The sequence below is a fragment of the Eublepharis macularius genome, chromosome 2 (assembly GCF_028583425.1).
Source record: "Eublepharis macularius isolate TG4126 chromosome 2, MPM_Emac_v1.0, whole genome shotgun sequence".
Taxonomy (NCBI): Eukaryota; Metazoa; Chordata; class Lepidosauria; order Squamata; family Eublepharidae; genus Eublepharis; species Eublepharis macularius.
Window position 1 is genome coordinate 153,137,650 of NC_072791.1, and position 15,644 is coordinate 153,153,293.

Sequence of the window (15,644 nt, forward strand, 5' to 3'; positions counted from 1 at the left end):
GGGCAGGATGTATGAAGAGCACTGGCCCAGCATGTGCAAGGAATGATGTGCTGAGTGTGCTGAATTCCTACAGGCGTGAGTGTGTGTGTGTTGTATAAGGATTTAGCAGGCTGAGTTTCAGTGCAACAGGGCCGGCTCAGGTGTGTGCAGAGGTCCTGCCTTGAGTGCCAAGTGATCTGGTTCTCCCCCTGCAAGCATAACCCACCCAGCTCCTTCAGCTTCCCGACCTCCTTGCTGAGCCAGGCTAGGGCATGATGGCATTGAAACGTATCTGACACTGACGCAAATGTCTGCCAGCCATGAATATTATCTCCTGGGCAGAAAAACACAGGAGACGTCTGGAATGCAAGGACGGTGCTGCCTAAGGGACAGGGCCCCTGGGCAGGGTGCCCTGAGGGAGAGAGGGAGGCAGTCAAGGCCTAAGGTTGCACTGCTGGGTCAGGGGGGCATGATACTTCCTGGCTTTGCCCCCTCCCCAAAACTCTTCCTTGAAATCATCTCACAGCTATTATAAACAGGAGCCTAATCGGCTTCACTCACTCCAGGCATTTAAGTAAAAAGGCATTTACATCCTTAAATTGTCAGTCTAAGGTCCTTAAAGGGATTAAAGGCCCTCTTGCTGTTTCCTACACAAAGCCTGTGTGTAGCATGTCAACATACACACAAGCATGCATGCACAAGATCCTGCCTTTGTATTCCATAAATTACCTCCGTCTGGTTTTATTATCATCACTTATTTGGCTTAAAACAACAAAACTCTTGTTGTGCTTTAATGACTAACATATTTATTGTGACTTTCATGGACTAGGGCCCCCCTTCATCTGAAATAATGGGCTGTGGTAACTGAAGCTTATACCACAATAAATGTGTCAGTCTTCTAGGATTGCCAGCTTTTAAATGGGTCCCTCTGTCTGTCCCTTTAACATCAATTTGATCTGCAAGCAATTATCAAGGGATGCTATTTAGTTCCATTGCATGAAAAGCTTCATTTGCTCATTTCCTCTCATTAAACCTCTATTAAAGGGACAGGCCATTTTTCTCCAGGCTGGTTGAAAACTGTAGGAGTCACAACACTTTCACTGCAACAAATACACTCAGGAGCTTGTTAGAGTGGATTTGGATATTCATAAGCAAGTGTTAGAATTACTAAAGTAGGTTATATGTACCTTTAAGTGTGCATTGAAAGGGTAGAAAACGTCCATCCTTTTCAGATTTTGAACATAATACTGAAACTGTTTTGATCTGTTTATGTTCAGTGGGAAAGATAAAGAGTCAGACATGGGCTGGGGAGGACTCTAGCCGACTTTGTTTCAGGTGGATAGGATCATTCCCCCTAATCTAAATGTTCTGAGGGAAGAGGGATGTCCAGCTAGAGCTGGTTCTCCAGCGTATGAAGCTGCCTATACGGAATCAGATCCCATGTTGTCTATTTTGACTGTCACTAGCATTCCCAGCAGAAAAAAGCCTTTCCCAACACCTTCTACCTGGCATCTTTTTAGCTACAGAAAGGACTGAACCTGACCTTCTACATGCCAAGCATACCTTCCACCACTGAGCCTCAGTCCAGGATTAACTAACTTCCCTGTGGGGTCTACAGTTCTCCCAAAATTACAACTGCTCCCCAGGGTATAGAGATCAGTTTCCATGGAGGAAATGACAGCTTTATGGGTGGTCTTTATTGTATCACATCCCCACTTGTGATCCCAGACTCTGTCTTCCCCAACCACTGTGCCCCAGTCTTCAGGAATTTCCAAAGCTAGAGCTGGCAGCCCTACTTCAGTCACTTCCATTGTTACATCCTGGCCTGCCTACCAGGCTTTTAATCTTAACAGAAAAGAAATCTGTGACTCCCATAGTCTCCTGTCTGGCATAAATGCCTGCTGTAACCTCTTTAAACTGGCTAGTAGAGTCTAGCACTGTAAGCTTTCCTAAGATACTGAAGAGCCAACCTTTTTCTTCATTCCATGACGGTTTGCACACATGTCATATGACATGGCTTAAATCAGGTCCTTCAGAAACTGTTGGACACCGTTATTACCACCCAGGCAGTTATTTTTTTCTCCTCCTCTTCCATATGCTTGACTTAGTGCTAGAAACTGCCTTGTCATTTACTTGACTTCATTTAGAGACAAGAAGAAAACACATCACAGCTGCTGTGTATTACACCTGAACTCATTTTAAACTAGACTGTCAAAGGCACTACAAAAGCTGCAATTTCATTAGGTTGCTGAGACTTCTCTTTTAGAGATGCCTTGATTCAGCACAGATACAGAACTACAAATCCCAGCATTCCTTAAGGAGACAGTTAAAGCAGTTTAGGTTGCCACTGTGCACACCCAGGCACTCAGAGCTGCTTCACACATTGTATTTTCCCTCACACAAAGCAGGGCAAAGTATGGTATAGATAGTCATTTGTGATGATCAGATGCACATGTATTGATACACAGGAAAATGGTCGCACTTAATGCCCAAATTGCTTCATGTAATTATCTTTATATTCCTTACAATAGGTAGGCCAATATCATCATCATATGGCTGATGATGGGGCTGTGGCTGAGAGAATAACTTTCCAGTGTAATATAATAGTTAGGGTGATGGAGTCCAATTGCTGACCTAGGATCTGAGAGGATCAAATACCCCACTCAGCCCTTAAAGCTGAACAGATGACCTTGGGCCACTCACTCATTCTCAGCCTAAGCTTCCTTACAGGATAAAACTGAGGGTGGAGAATACTGTATATTGCCCTGAGCTCCTTGGAAGAAGTGCAGGATAAAAACAAACTAGCTTCCTAAATTTGCCTGAGACTACATAGTGGATATATGACTGAGATGAGCTTTGAAATGGGAATGTTCCAAATCATAACTGGAACGTATGCTGGGATTTACATGCAATAGTATACACATGTATGATTGGCATAAAAAAGAGTTGCCAACTCTGGATTAGAAAATTTCTAGAGATTTAGGGGTAGAGCCTGGAGAAGGCAAAGTCTGGGGAGAGAAGGACCTTGGCAGGGTATAATGCCATAGAGGCAACTTGCCAAAGCATCCCTTTGATGATATCTGGAATTTGGAGATCAGGTATAATCCTGGGAGATCTCCAGGCCCTACCTGGAGGTTGGCAACCCTAGCACACAATGATCAACATGGCTTTCATATTTTTCCCTACAACAGTATGTGAAATGCAATTTGGAATTCAAATGTAGTAAATAAAAGGACTTTTAAAAAACTGCTTAGCAGTGTGTGGTGCTGCCTGCCTTTCTTCAAAAGGCTTTGGGACCGAGGGAGAGACTCCAAAGAGTGTAATTTTTCAAGCATGTAACAAAGAATTTAGAATGTACAGCTGCTTGGCATCTGTCAGCTGAGGTTATATTTCAGTCTACTCTAAACTATGCAGTGATCTAAACAAGATCTATCATATGGCTCATGTAGGTGGGGCCAGAGTGGGGCTATGGGGTAGATGATCCCTAGGCCCTGAAGCAAGCATGGATTGGGATTCTTAGGGGATGGTGTGGAGCGAGGGTGGCCAGCCTCCGGGTGGTAGCTGGAGATCTCCTGGAATTACAACTGATCTCCAGACAACAGGGTTGCCAGGTCCAGGTTGGGAAATTCCTTCAGATTTTGGGAGTAGAGCCTGGAGAAGGCAGGGGATGGGGAGGGAAGGGACTTCAGCAAGGTATACAGTCCACCCTCCAAATAGCCATTTTCTGAACTCTATGGCCTGGAGATCAGTTATAATTCCAGGGGATCTCCAACTACCGCGTGGAGGCTGGCAACCCCAATTGCCCTGGAGCAAATGGCTGCTTTGAAGGGTGAACTCTATGGCATTATACCCACGGAGGCCCCTCCCCCTCCAAACCCTGCCCTTTCGAGGCTCTGTCCCTCAAATCTCCAGGAACTTCCCAACCTGGACCTGGCAACCCTAACCCAACAGGCTGTGTTTTACTTAGGGTTGCCAGCTCCCAGTTGGGAAATTCCTGGAGATCTGGGGGGGGGGGTGAAACCTGAAGAAAGTGGGGTTTGGGGAGGGAAAGGACCTTGGCATGGCATAATTCCATAGAGTTCACCCCCAAAGTAGCCATTTTCTCCTGGTGAACTGATCTTTGTGGCCTGGAGACCAGTTGTAATTCTGGGAGATCTCCAGCCACTACCTGGAGGCTGGCAACCCTAGTTTTACTCAAATATGAGGGACTTCCATCCTCCCCATCTGAGAGATGAGAATGACTGGGATGGAGGCCTGCCTGGTCTAGAGTATTTCCTATCCTCTATGCTGGCCAACAATATTTCTATTCAAACAGCCCAGAGGTCAATGTGGATTTGTCTCTCGCAGTCCTCTTGCTTTGTCTAGGAATCTGAGAAAGGTCCTTGCTATCCTGTAACAAGCTTCAGTTCTTGCCTCAATGCTTGGCGCTTCACAATCTTCTTGTAGGCATGGCCAATTTATAAATTCAGCAGAATAAATGATAAAGCTTTTCCTAGACTGTACCACATCAAAAAACAGGTGAGGATTGTATGTTTGAATTCTCTCTCAGTTCCTTGCATTAAAAAACCTAGTGTGTCAGGAAGAAGGGTACTAGTGTGCCAAACAGCTATTTTTAAGAGATTTTTTTCTTCCACAGGGAGAGCATTCAAACAAAGTCCTGAACTGTAGTCCGCAGGCTCTTTGATTCTGCTGAATGTGTAAAATGCCCCCTACCAATTCCTCCTCACTGTGTAAGCTCCATTCAGCCCCCTCCCCCCATTCCATTAATAGGGAGCTGGCTGGCAATTGCTGACTTCTCCCTGGGAAAATCTGTGGAATGGCTAATGGGGGGAAATTGAAAATAATCTTGAATGTTTTTAAGGCTGCCAGAATTTTTTTGCTGATAATTTTTGTAACAAAACAAAGTAAATAAAAATGCAGGTTGCTGCCAAAACAAAAGAAAACCAAACCAAACCGAAAACCTTGTCCTAACAGCAGAGTACTCATTAAGTGGAGTGGTGAGAGAATATTTAGTTTTCTTGAGCTTTCCATTTCTTTTCTGACTGGGGTTGACTTATCCTTTGTAACACATCACCCCCACCCCCACTCCAATTCCAATCTGTAGTGATAAGATACTTTCTGATGCTCCACTGGCTGCCTAGTGCCTGATTGATCCTTGGCATCCAGTGTTTTGACCTCTGCAATGGTGTGATGGGGAAACCAGCATTTCAGACAATCTGGGGGTGCCAATGGGATGCTCCCACCTGCTTTGCCTCTCCCTCTTTTGAGGTGGGCTATGCCTCAGGCAGCTCGGGCCCTGAGGGATGCCTTTGTACTCCTCCCTGCTGGGCTCTATACTTAGCCAAGCCCCAGCCCCCGCTTATCAGCCCAGCCATGTCATCAGAGGGTATTTTTGGGGACAGCAGCTGCAGGCATTTGTAATGCTTAGTCCCTGCTTGCAGACGCCTGGTGAGCAGGGCAGAGGGAGGCCAGCAACCCACGGCTTGTGAGGGGCAGGGAGTATGTGTGTTGGGGCTACTGCAGGGCTTGAAGCAGGGATGCCCAGTTCAGGCGCAGTGCAGAAAGAGAGAGGACAACTGAACTGAGGACGGCAACGGACCAGGCAGCTGGATAGAAGGAAGGATGGACTGATGGAAATTGTCAGAAAGAGGAGGAGAAGCAGGAACTAATTGTCGGAGAGGCGTGATTCTAGGGTGGATGCAGGAGGTGGCTTGAGATTAGTGAGTGCTGAGAGGAAGGCAAGCCGCTCCCCCCACAGCCTGCCTCTCGCACTCCTCACTAGGTAAGTGTTATGGGTCGGGTCATGGGAGGAGCTGGAGGGGAGACAAAGGTATCAAGATGGTACTCTAGGGCTCCTGGATTAATGGTGACTCTCGAATAGACAACCTGTTAATTGAGGAATGAAAAGTTTGGGGCTGGACATGGGACAAGTAAGAGCAGGAATAAAAACCTTCTAGAACTGAAAGCCTTGGAGGCTGAAGAGGGCAGAAGTACACCTGTATCCCAATACTGGATCTTAATCTTAAATAGAAGCAAGATGTTTCCCTCCATGATGTCCCCATAACGGAATCCAGTACACCACACTGCTCTCTTTATTATCTATATATAAGGAATTTCATGTGGAAAACTGTAGCCTATTAAGTAAGAGCTAGAGGGAAAGGGAAGGATTTCTAAGCCGTTCTGGAATTCCTCCCCAGGGGGTCAGTATGGAAGTAACAGCATGTAATCATAGAGCCTGATAGGGCAGGAATGCCTGATAAGAAAGACATGCCACTGAAATAGGGCTGATATGGGGGTTGGGGTCCTCAGAGCTGTTGTAGACTATGGGTAAAGAATGTGAGCTGGCAGCTCTCCTCCTTCCACTATGCAAAGCATTTTGAATGCTTGAAAAGGAATCAGTAGCATCATTACCAACACCACCATCTCTGTGAACTGGTGGACTTCTGCCCCTCAGGCTGAAAATCTAGCTGTAGTGGAAGATGCTGTGCATGTCTTGCAGAATAATAAAGTTGTGTGAATACACAATATTTCTCTCCACACTTCTGTGGCTTCCTTTATAAAGGAAGAGTCAATCCTACCTCTTGCATAACTCTTTTCCCCATTGATTTGTTTGGAGTGAGCTGTCTTGGGATGGCCAGTAAGAGAAAGGAATAAAAGTGAGCAAGATCACCTTGGGTGATCTCTTCTGGGTGAGAAAGCACTGCATAGCTGATGAAGACCATTTTTCTGCCCATGACCTTAGCGTGGTGTCCATGCAACAGTGGCTATGCTTAGGATAGGCAGAGATTTTGATGGGCTTTGCATGCCTGAAGAGCTGTTATTGATATCTCAGCTTCATCACAGGACTTGGGAGGTTGTTAAGAACCTGGAGATAGTCTAACTCCCTGTCCCACAGCAGCATCTTCTGCTCATTAGCTCCTTTATAGATTAACATGCAGCATCCAGGTCAGGGAGGGATTGGCCCTTTAAGCTACTGGGAAAGTTTCTAGAGGGCCACTGCACTGGAACACCACTGATAGTCATAAGCAAACCAAGCTTAGTGGTGCTGCTGACACTGCATGGATCTCTCAGTATGGACCCAGCCAGCAACAATGACAGAGTAGAAGGGTTGCCCCCCTTCAGTAGGTTCTAGAGATCCACCAAGATTATAACCCATCTCCAGATTACAGGTATCAGTTCCCCTGGAGAAAATGGTTCTTTTGGAGGGAAGACTTTATGGAATCAGATTCCTGCTGCACTATCTCCCCTCCCAAACCCCCACTTTCCCTGGGCTTCATCACCACACACACAACACACAACACACAACACACCCGATCCAGGTATAACGTGGTGCTTATCTTGGACAGGTGATGCAGATTTATAGCAATTGGTGAGATTGTTCACACAACCAAATTGAAAGCATTGTGGATTTAGTGTTAATTTACCATGTGGTGCAATGACAGTGTAACTATGTATTGTCGAAGGCTTTCACGGCCGGACAGTGTAACTCATAGATGAGTATAAATGAAGTGTAAAAAAAAAAAAAAGCAAGCAAACAAACCCAGATTTTACCATACCACTGCAAAGATGCCAAAAGGAGGTTTGGCAACTTGGAAAAAAATGGTTGTGAGATGGTGCACAAAGTGCTCACAGGTCACCACACCACTTTCCTATGTGCCAAATTAAGTACTCAGTCTCTTCACTCCCATACCATTCCAATGTGGTTGTGTGAACTAGTTCCTAAAGAAAGGTTCAGTTCCTAAATATCAACTATTTGTTGTCCAGTTCTAACTATAATCCTTTCTCAATCTGACTTTCTGTAGGACCTTAGCCTGTTATATGGTCACTGATCCAGTAATGGATGCCTTTGGAGGAGCCCCTCGATTTCTCACCTACCCTCGCACGTTCACAGTGCAAAGTGGCACCAATGCAGTACTGAAGTGGCAGGTGGCTGGAGAGCCGCGCCCTAGCGTTGCCTGGGAAAAAGATGGCTCTGTGCTGGAGTTGCCATCAGGTCGGATGTTTGTGAAGGCTGATGGAGATGCATACAGCCTGCTGGTGTCTCAGGCTGGCCCAGCAGACAGTGGGCGCTATGTGTGCAAAGCCAAGAACACTGTGGGTGAAACCTATGCAGCTGCTACCCTCAAGGTGGAGGCAGCAGAACTGAAATCCAAAGGCGATCTTGACACCCAACCTCCAATCTTCCTGAACAGGCCAGTCTCAGCACGAGTAACGTGGGGAGAGGATGTGACATTTGCTTGCAGGGTCTCAGGACAGCTTGAGTGGGAAAAGGATGGCCATAAACTGACAGATATCTTTGAAAGCAGCCATTACAAAGTGAGTGTGGAGGCTGGTGACTGGCACTCCCTACACATCTACAACACCCGTCTCCCGGATGCAGGGGTCTATGTATGCCGGGCACAGAACAGTTTTGGAGAGGCCATGGCTGCAGCCGTGCTTCTGGTAGACTCTTTGCCAAGTGTGCCCCATGATGGTCCTTTTCAGAATGCACCCCAAAATTGTCATTTCAAGAAGCAACCAGAGGCACAGGGTGATAAGCAGCAGAGACATTGTCCTGGGCAGAATGTGGTGCCAGAAACCAGGCAGAATGGAGAAGTGTTTCAAAGCCTACCCACTACAAAGGCCTTTACTGTGAATGAAGGGAAGCATGCAAAGTTTCGGTGTTATGTAACTGGCAAGCCCAAGCCAGAGATAGTCTGGCAGAAGGATGGGAAGGTGCTGTCCCCTGGAAGAAGGCACCTGCTCTACGAAGACAGGGAGGGCTACTTCATCCTCAAGGTGCTTTACTGCACAGCACGGGACCGTGGGCTCTATGTGTGCACTGCTTGCAATACAGCTGGCCATACACTAAGCGCAGTGCGCCTCCATGTCAAAGGTACCCCCCCATGGGGAGGAAAGACAGTGTTGTGTGTGCATGTGTGAGAGAAACTGGGTATTAGACATTAATTGATGGGAATAACATGAGGGGAGGGTTATTTTTTGATAGCAGAATGAAGACACATAGTAATGTTGGAGGATAAAGCCTGAAGTACCGTCAGTCACTCCTAAGGGACAACAAGAACACTTTATTTGTTAGAGTACACATTATCCTCAAGTATGAAAGTACAGAAGCTTGGCCAATTAACTGTGAACAGAAAGGTGAAAAAAGCAGCCAAAGATTTAAGTTGTTACCAAAATGCAGCCTGAATTCTAAGTCTGGAATGAACCTTCATCACAGGTTTATTGATCAGAGAATGCTCACGTGGCTTTTGACTTATTGTGAATTCATCATGGCTTAGTTAGGATTAAGGATGCTAACCTCCAGGTGAGATCTGGAAGTCTCCCAGATTTACAACTGATCTCCAGACTATAGAGATTCAATTCCTCTGGGGGAAATGGCTGCTTTGGAGGATGGCCTTTATAACATTATACCTTGTCAAGGTCCCTCCCCTCCCTTATATTGAACTAGCTAATGGAGTCTTTGAGTCTTGAGAGCCAGCCGCCAGCCTGTGTAAGGATGGTAAAGCTAGCAACCAGTGTTTAGCTTTCTGAACATTTTCTGTTTGCTGTAGTGCCTGGGTGACACTTCTGGTACATTTCTGAGGGTTTGGCCAAGAATGGAAAGTACATGTCACTTGCCAGTGACAGTACCCATGAAGTGCTGAGTGGTTTGGGCATTCAGCCAGGGGCCAGGCCAGGCCAGCTCAGGTGCCATGTATAAGGGTAGACAGGAAATGTTTCCTGTCTCAAGGGGCCTTAAAAGATGGTTTGGTAGGCAGCTTTTCCACCTTGGACTGGAAAGAACCATGGCTCAGGAAACAGAAGGAAGAGGAGTTTGTTTGCTAGCTAATAGAGGCCTGGTTCATACAGATGATAAATGAGGTGGTAAATATTCTTTCTGGATTGTACCACTAGACTGTGGAGATAACACATGTCTGTGTTCCTCAGTATAAACTATTCCTTATTCACACTGTTCGGGCAAGAATGGGGAGAGATTTCAGTCATGTGCTGCCCTCCAGTCAAACAGACTGAAATGCTAGATACACTCTAGACACAGTTTTGCCACTTTTTCTGCTCTTTGGTTAAATTGGGCTTTGGTCTCTGACGCAAGAGTGTGTTAATATTGGGTTTTAGTTAAGGCACGTTAACTAAACAAACTACATGCAGAAAGCTCTCATCCAAGTTAGAGAACCAACAACTGTTTATTTATCTAAGGAAATACATATACTTAAGATTAGTGGAGAGAGAGAACGAATAACTGAACTAACTAGCTAAGGATGGTTTTAGATTGAAAGTAGGCCATCTCTCTCAGGAGGAGACACCATGCTGCCTCTTCTGGTGCATGTAGGGAAGAAGAAAGAGAGAGAACAGGGGGAGAGAAGGGAAGTAAGTAAGTTCCCCTGGCAGGAAGGAGACTGATAGCAGCCTATCTAAGTGACTCTATGGTTGTTGTCTTCCTTCTGTGCTGGCAGTCCTAAAGGCCTAGGCAAGAGGTATCGCCAGTCCCTTCTTCTAACAGTTAAGGGTAACAGGCTATGTCAGAGTCAACAATAGACAGTTCTGCCAGTGCTAGAGTTTGGGGTATTCAAGAACCTGCTTTCTCCCTGGGTATTGCTTTTAGTACTGCCGTGGTGGAAGCCCACATTCTTTGTTATGCTCCATAACATATAGTAGGGTTGCCAACGTATAGGTGTCTGGTTTTTTATAGAGAGACACCTATACGCAGGCAACCCTATAGGTGGTGGCTGGAGATCCGGAATTACAACTGATCTCCAGGCCACAGAAATCAGTTTCCCTGGAGAAAACGGCTACGTTGGAGAATGAACTCTATGGCATTATATCCCGCTGAGGTTGCTTCCCGAACTCCGACCTCTCCCATCTTCACTCCCAAAATCTCCAGGAATTTCCCAACCTGGACCTGGCAACCCTATGTCATGCATCTTTCAAAGGGAACAAGAAAGAGAATAAAGATACTGGTTAAAATGAGGCAAAGGACAACACAGGGGAACATATGGCATATAGTATGACATATTTTGGGGATGGACCCAAAGTCCTTTCCTAGTAAGGGATAAAGTGTTAGGCTGAGATTTGAAGCCATGGATTTGGGTGAGGGTTCAGAAGAACAACAGTGCTGATAAAGGGTATGGAATACTGCTGGGCTAAGGAGAGAGACAAGAGGAAGGCTTGTTTAGCCTGGAGAGGAGAAACTAGGAGGTGGGTACGTGATAACAGGCATCAGTTATATGTCATAGGCTGCTGTGAATAGGAAAGAAACTAACTGTTCCCTGAATAGGCGAGGGGAAAATGGGCTTTATCCAAAAGGAGAGAGATTAAATACCAGGAAGATTTTTCTGTTCATAAGAATAGCCATGTAATGGAACATGTTACCCAGAGAGTTTGGAGTGCCTGCATTCACTGGAACTTTTTAAAAATAGGCAAAACATTTGTCATTATGAGAGCCTGAGTGGATGAAGGCGGAAAGGAAAAATTCCCCTTGGAAGGAGCAGGGAACTAGAGGGATAGTAACCGTGATGAAACTACAAGGGCCAAGGAAATAATTGGGCATAAAGTGGTCCATTAACATTTTGAATAAGGCACACTCTTCAATTTCTAACCAACAGAGGAAGATATAGTAAGGAGGGTTGCTTCGTACCTGGATCACACAGGAAACATACGAGGTGGAAAAGCTGTACTTGTATCACTTTAGATTGTAGGAAAGCGTGATTGAATCCTTTCCCATATAAAACATTCCCTGCATACAGAGGAAAGAGTTCTAGCATAACTTTCTCCTTGAAATGCTTAGTGAGTAGGAGTGTTCAAACATGACCTCCGTCATTACTACCAGCAGTCCGAAGTGGGTATAGTAATAATAGTTTTACTGCCGCATCTGAACCAGACCCCCCAAACTATTTCTATGGTGTTATCTCTTTAAAAGATGATTTCTTTGAAACATTCCTTAATGTTATCCTATCTTAATTATATGAAAAGAGGCTCACTCAGGGTTTAATTTATGTCAGGCCTGTTCCCTGTTCCAGCTCTCAACTTTGTAGCTATACAAAGAAGATAAAATTATTCCTCATCTGGTACAGAATGCATTTCTCTTACCAACAACTAACTTAAGAGAGTCCCCATAACATTGAGATTAAAAGGGAGGGCTTTTAGGTCATGGTCTATTATTTTCAGACTGACTTGAAACTGGATTTTTTTTCCAGAACTTAAATAATTGAACTGAACTGTACTATCCAAGGCGACCTTTGCTTATTTCCAGGAATGTTCGATATTGCTGATTCCTGTTCCATTATGGTGGCAGGGGTTCCTTGCACTGGGCTAAAGATCCCACATGCAGCCCCTTAGTACTACCTCTCAGAATAACCCTTAGGAGAAGGATTATTGGCTCCTTTGGAGGGTGGACACTATGGCATTATACCCCGTTGAGGTCCCTCCCCTCCTAAACCCTGCCTTCCCAGGCTCCACCTCAAAATCTCCAGGAATTTCACATCCCAAAGAGGGAGCAGGCACCCATTGGACATTCCTTGCTGAATTTCCTCAGGACCCAAACAACTTTGAAAACAGTTGTGTTAAATCCTCTGCATTCATAATCTCTTTTTTAATTTGATGATGGTGACAAAGTATTCTACAAAGATGGTGGGTGAGATTGCTAATATTTGTTAAAATTGGCATGATAAATGATGAGATTCATTGTTCATTAAGCTCTATGCTTCATTATTGATCGCTCCTTAGGGCAAGGGATCATGGAGCTCAAGTTCTTTGTACTTTCTCATAATGGATGAATGGGTGAGTGGTTTGTGTGTGTGTGTGAATAGTATGTGAAGCAGAAAAAAACTTGATGGGGTTCTCAGCTCAGTTTTTCTGCATTATATTAAAAGAACCATGTTGAAGCTAACAAGTTTGCTTGAAGGGACAGGAGGAAGTGCACTTGGTTGTGAAAGAAAACATGAAGAAGGCTGAGGCTGGAGAGAAGAATAATGACGACAAAGGAGTGGAAGTTGTGAGAGGGTTGACATTTTGCTGGATCCCAGCGCTCTGGCTTTCTTTCTCAGTAGTCCCTTGGGCATTTGGCTTCTTCAGTGATGATGGGCCCTTGCCCTATCCTCAAATCCACCTGCAGCTAGGCCGTTTTCTTTTCTTGCTCACAGAACCTCGGCTGCGATTCCAGGTACCCTTGGTGGATGTGGAAGTTCTAGAACGCCAGGATGCAGTGTTAGAGTGCCGAGTTCCTCTAGAGACCATCCCTACAGTGTGGTATCTTGAAGACAAGCGCCTGCAGCCCAGTCCTAAGTACCTGATGGAAGAGCAGGGCCTGCTGCGGCGGCTAACTGTGCGGGATGCCCGGGCTGATGATGATGGCATTTACTTATGTGAAATGGAGGGTAAAGGCCGCAGCGTTGGGGAACTCTCAGTTCAAGGTGAGGAGAATTTGGAATCATTTGGCAGCCATATGAGAGTTATTTGATTGGCAATTGTGTTGGGGACTCCTGCTGCTGTCATAATTTCTCTAACTTATTCTCTCAGGCCTGATTGTGAAGCGGCTGCCACGGAAGCTAGATGTGATGGAAGGGGAGAATGCTGCCTTCTGTGTGGAAACACGGGAACCTGTGGAGGCATCAAGTTGGGACCGTAACGGGCAGGAACTTGTGGAGGCACCACATATCCTGATTAGGAGCTTTGGTAAAACGCACCTGCTGGTCTTGGTACATGTGACGCGACATGATGCAGGGGTCATCACTTTCACAGCGGGCGAGTCACAGACTTCAGCACAACTCCGTGTCAAATGTGAGTGGGAGGCGAAGATGGGCCTTATTGAGAGCAAATCATCTAATCTCAGAACTCCTTACCTCTAAATGACCTCCAGTCCCAAAAAATTATATTTGCTCTTGTACCCATCCCATTCATTTTAATTAATTGCAGTAGACACATCTTGATGGATGCTGCCCCCAGGTAATAAAGTGAGAGATGACAAAAGTTGTCTATATTCTCCAGGTGCCAAGAGGATTCCACCAAGTGCCCCAGTGGCAGCTAGGATGTGCATGACCCGGAACAATGCTGCCCTTCTGACTTGGTGTCCACCCCCTGATGTGCATCGCAGCCCCCCAAGCAGCTACCTCCTGGAGCGGCAAGCAGTTGGAGAGGCTGAGTGGGTGCCTTGCCTCACCACTGATGTTGCCAGCATGGTTGAAGTTCCAGGTGATGGTGTGCCACAGGAGGCTGACTACCGCTTCCGCGTGTGTTCTGCCAATCAGTATGGGTGTAGCGAGCATGTGGAATTCCCTGGCTCTGTGCATCTTGGTAAGCCTCTTTACTTCCTTATGGTCCTTATGGAGAGTGGCAAAGGTATCCATCACAAGTATCTCCATTTTCTCATCTCCTTATTGCACTCTACCATGTAACCACTGGCCACTCCTTGGTCTTCTGCTCCACCTTCCCAGTGATCTCTACAGTCAAAAAGACTGCTTACACTATAAAGCAGTTCCATGGACATCTTGATTTCCTCTACCTTACCAAGCCACCTATCTGTTAGAGGATTCCCACCATTTGATGGGACCACCATCCAAGTATCTCCTACAAAAGTGTACTCAGGCAAGGCACCTGAATCTGGAAGGTCATATCTCATTAGTTAACCAGTGCTGGCACTCTGTGCTTCCTGCAAGGATAATCAAAATGTGTCTTGGAAGTTGTTTTCAATACTGGGGCTTAAGTATAGCACACAAAATTAATAGCAAAGATGAGAGTGCCTCAGAGCATATTAAGAAAGCATTTCATCGCACCGCTAATTAATCAGCCCCCACATACTTAGAGTTAGGAGGCAGAACATTGGAAAGAAAGCATATCTTCTAGACATGCTGGAAACCCTTCCTTATGTCAAAATATAAACTTTGGTTATCTGCAGCTGTGAGTCTAAATGAGTACGACCCATGCAAGGTGCCACCTATCCCAGTCTGCTTTAACACAGTTAATTTTCAATATCTGTGCATGTGGGAAGAATCTGATCCTATTTTGATAGATCAACAGGACAGAAACATCCACCAGGCAAGGGAGTGCAACATGACTAAGCCAGCTAGGGAGAACAGGGTCATTTTCACATGTCTCAGCATAGCGCTAAGCTCATGGAACGAGGGCCTCTTCATGGCACAATTTCCCTTTTTTTTGTATTTATAAAATTTTTATTGGATGTGATAATATACAATCATTACTTAATACAATATATTTATCCAATTTAACTCTTCTACATGTCTATATACCCCACCCCTCCTCTCCCCCTTTTCTTTGTTGACTTCCAACAACACTCTTGATTAGAGCTGGGAGATATGCATAGAGGTGGGAAATGCAGACAATTAGCATCTGTAATAAGATAAGAATCTCATGTTCAGTACTCAGGGCCCATTGTCCTGAACTTGTTGATGAATTCAAGTTCAGTAATCTCCCTCCAACACTTTTTTGTAGAAAAACTGCCACTCTTAGGTTAATGAAGGAATATTATGAAAGATAAAATTGTTCTCCTGCTGGTTTCTAAGTGTGGTGATTTTTAATGTTTGATTTATGTTACTCTTTTGCATAAGGCTTGGCAGTGGTCTGCTGTCCCAGGCCAACTGTCTCCCATGTCTTTTCTACCACAACTGAACTCCTCCCTTTATCTTGTGTATGTGTGTGTACTACTTTCAAGCCTA

General features: G+C 45.4%; 1 protein-coding gene across 1 annotated transcript in view; it reads left to right on the forward strand.

Annotated features, from left to right (window-relative positions):
• Nucleotides 1-7,963: 7,963 nt before the first annotated feature.
• Nucleotides 7,964-15,644, forward strand: part of OBSL1 (obscurin like cytoskeletal adaptor 1) — a 59,215-nt gene continuing 51,534 nt past the window's right edge. The window contains exons 1-5 of the mRNA XM_054970083.1: nt 7,964-8,479; nt 8,576-8,854; nt 13,116-13,385; nt 13,492-13,752; nt 13,960-14,265. Coding sequence (XP_054826058.1) covers nt 7,978-8,479; nt 8,576-8,854; nt 13,116-13,385; nt 13,492-13,752; nt 13,960-14,265 — 1,618 coding nt within the window. The 5' untranslated portion in view covers nt 7,964-7,977. The remainder of the gene's footprint in view (nt 8,480-8,575; nt 8,855-13,115; nt 13,386-13,491; nt 13,753-13,959; nt 14,266-15,644) is intronic.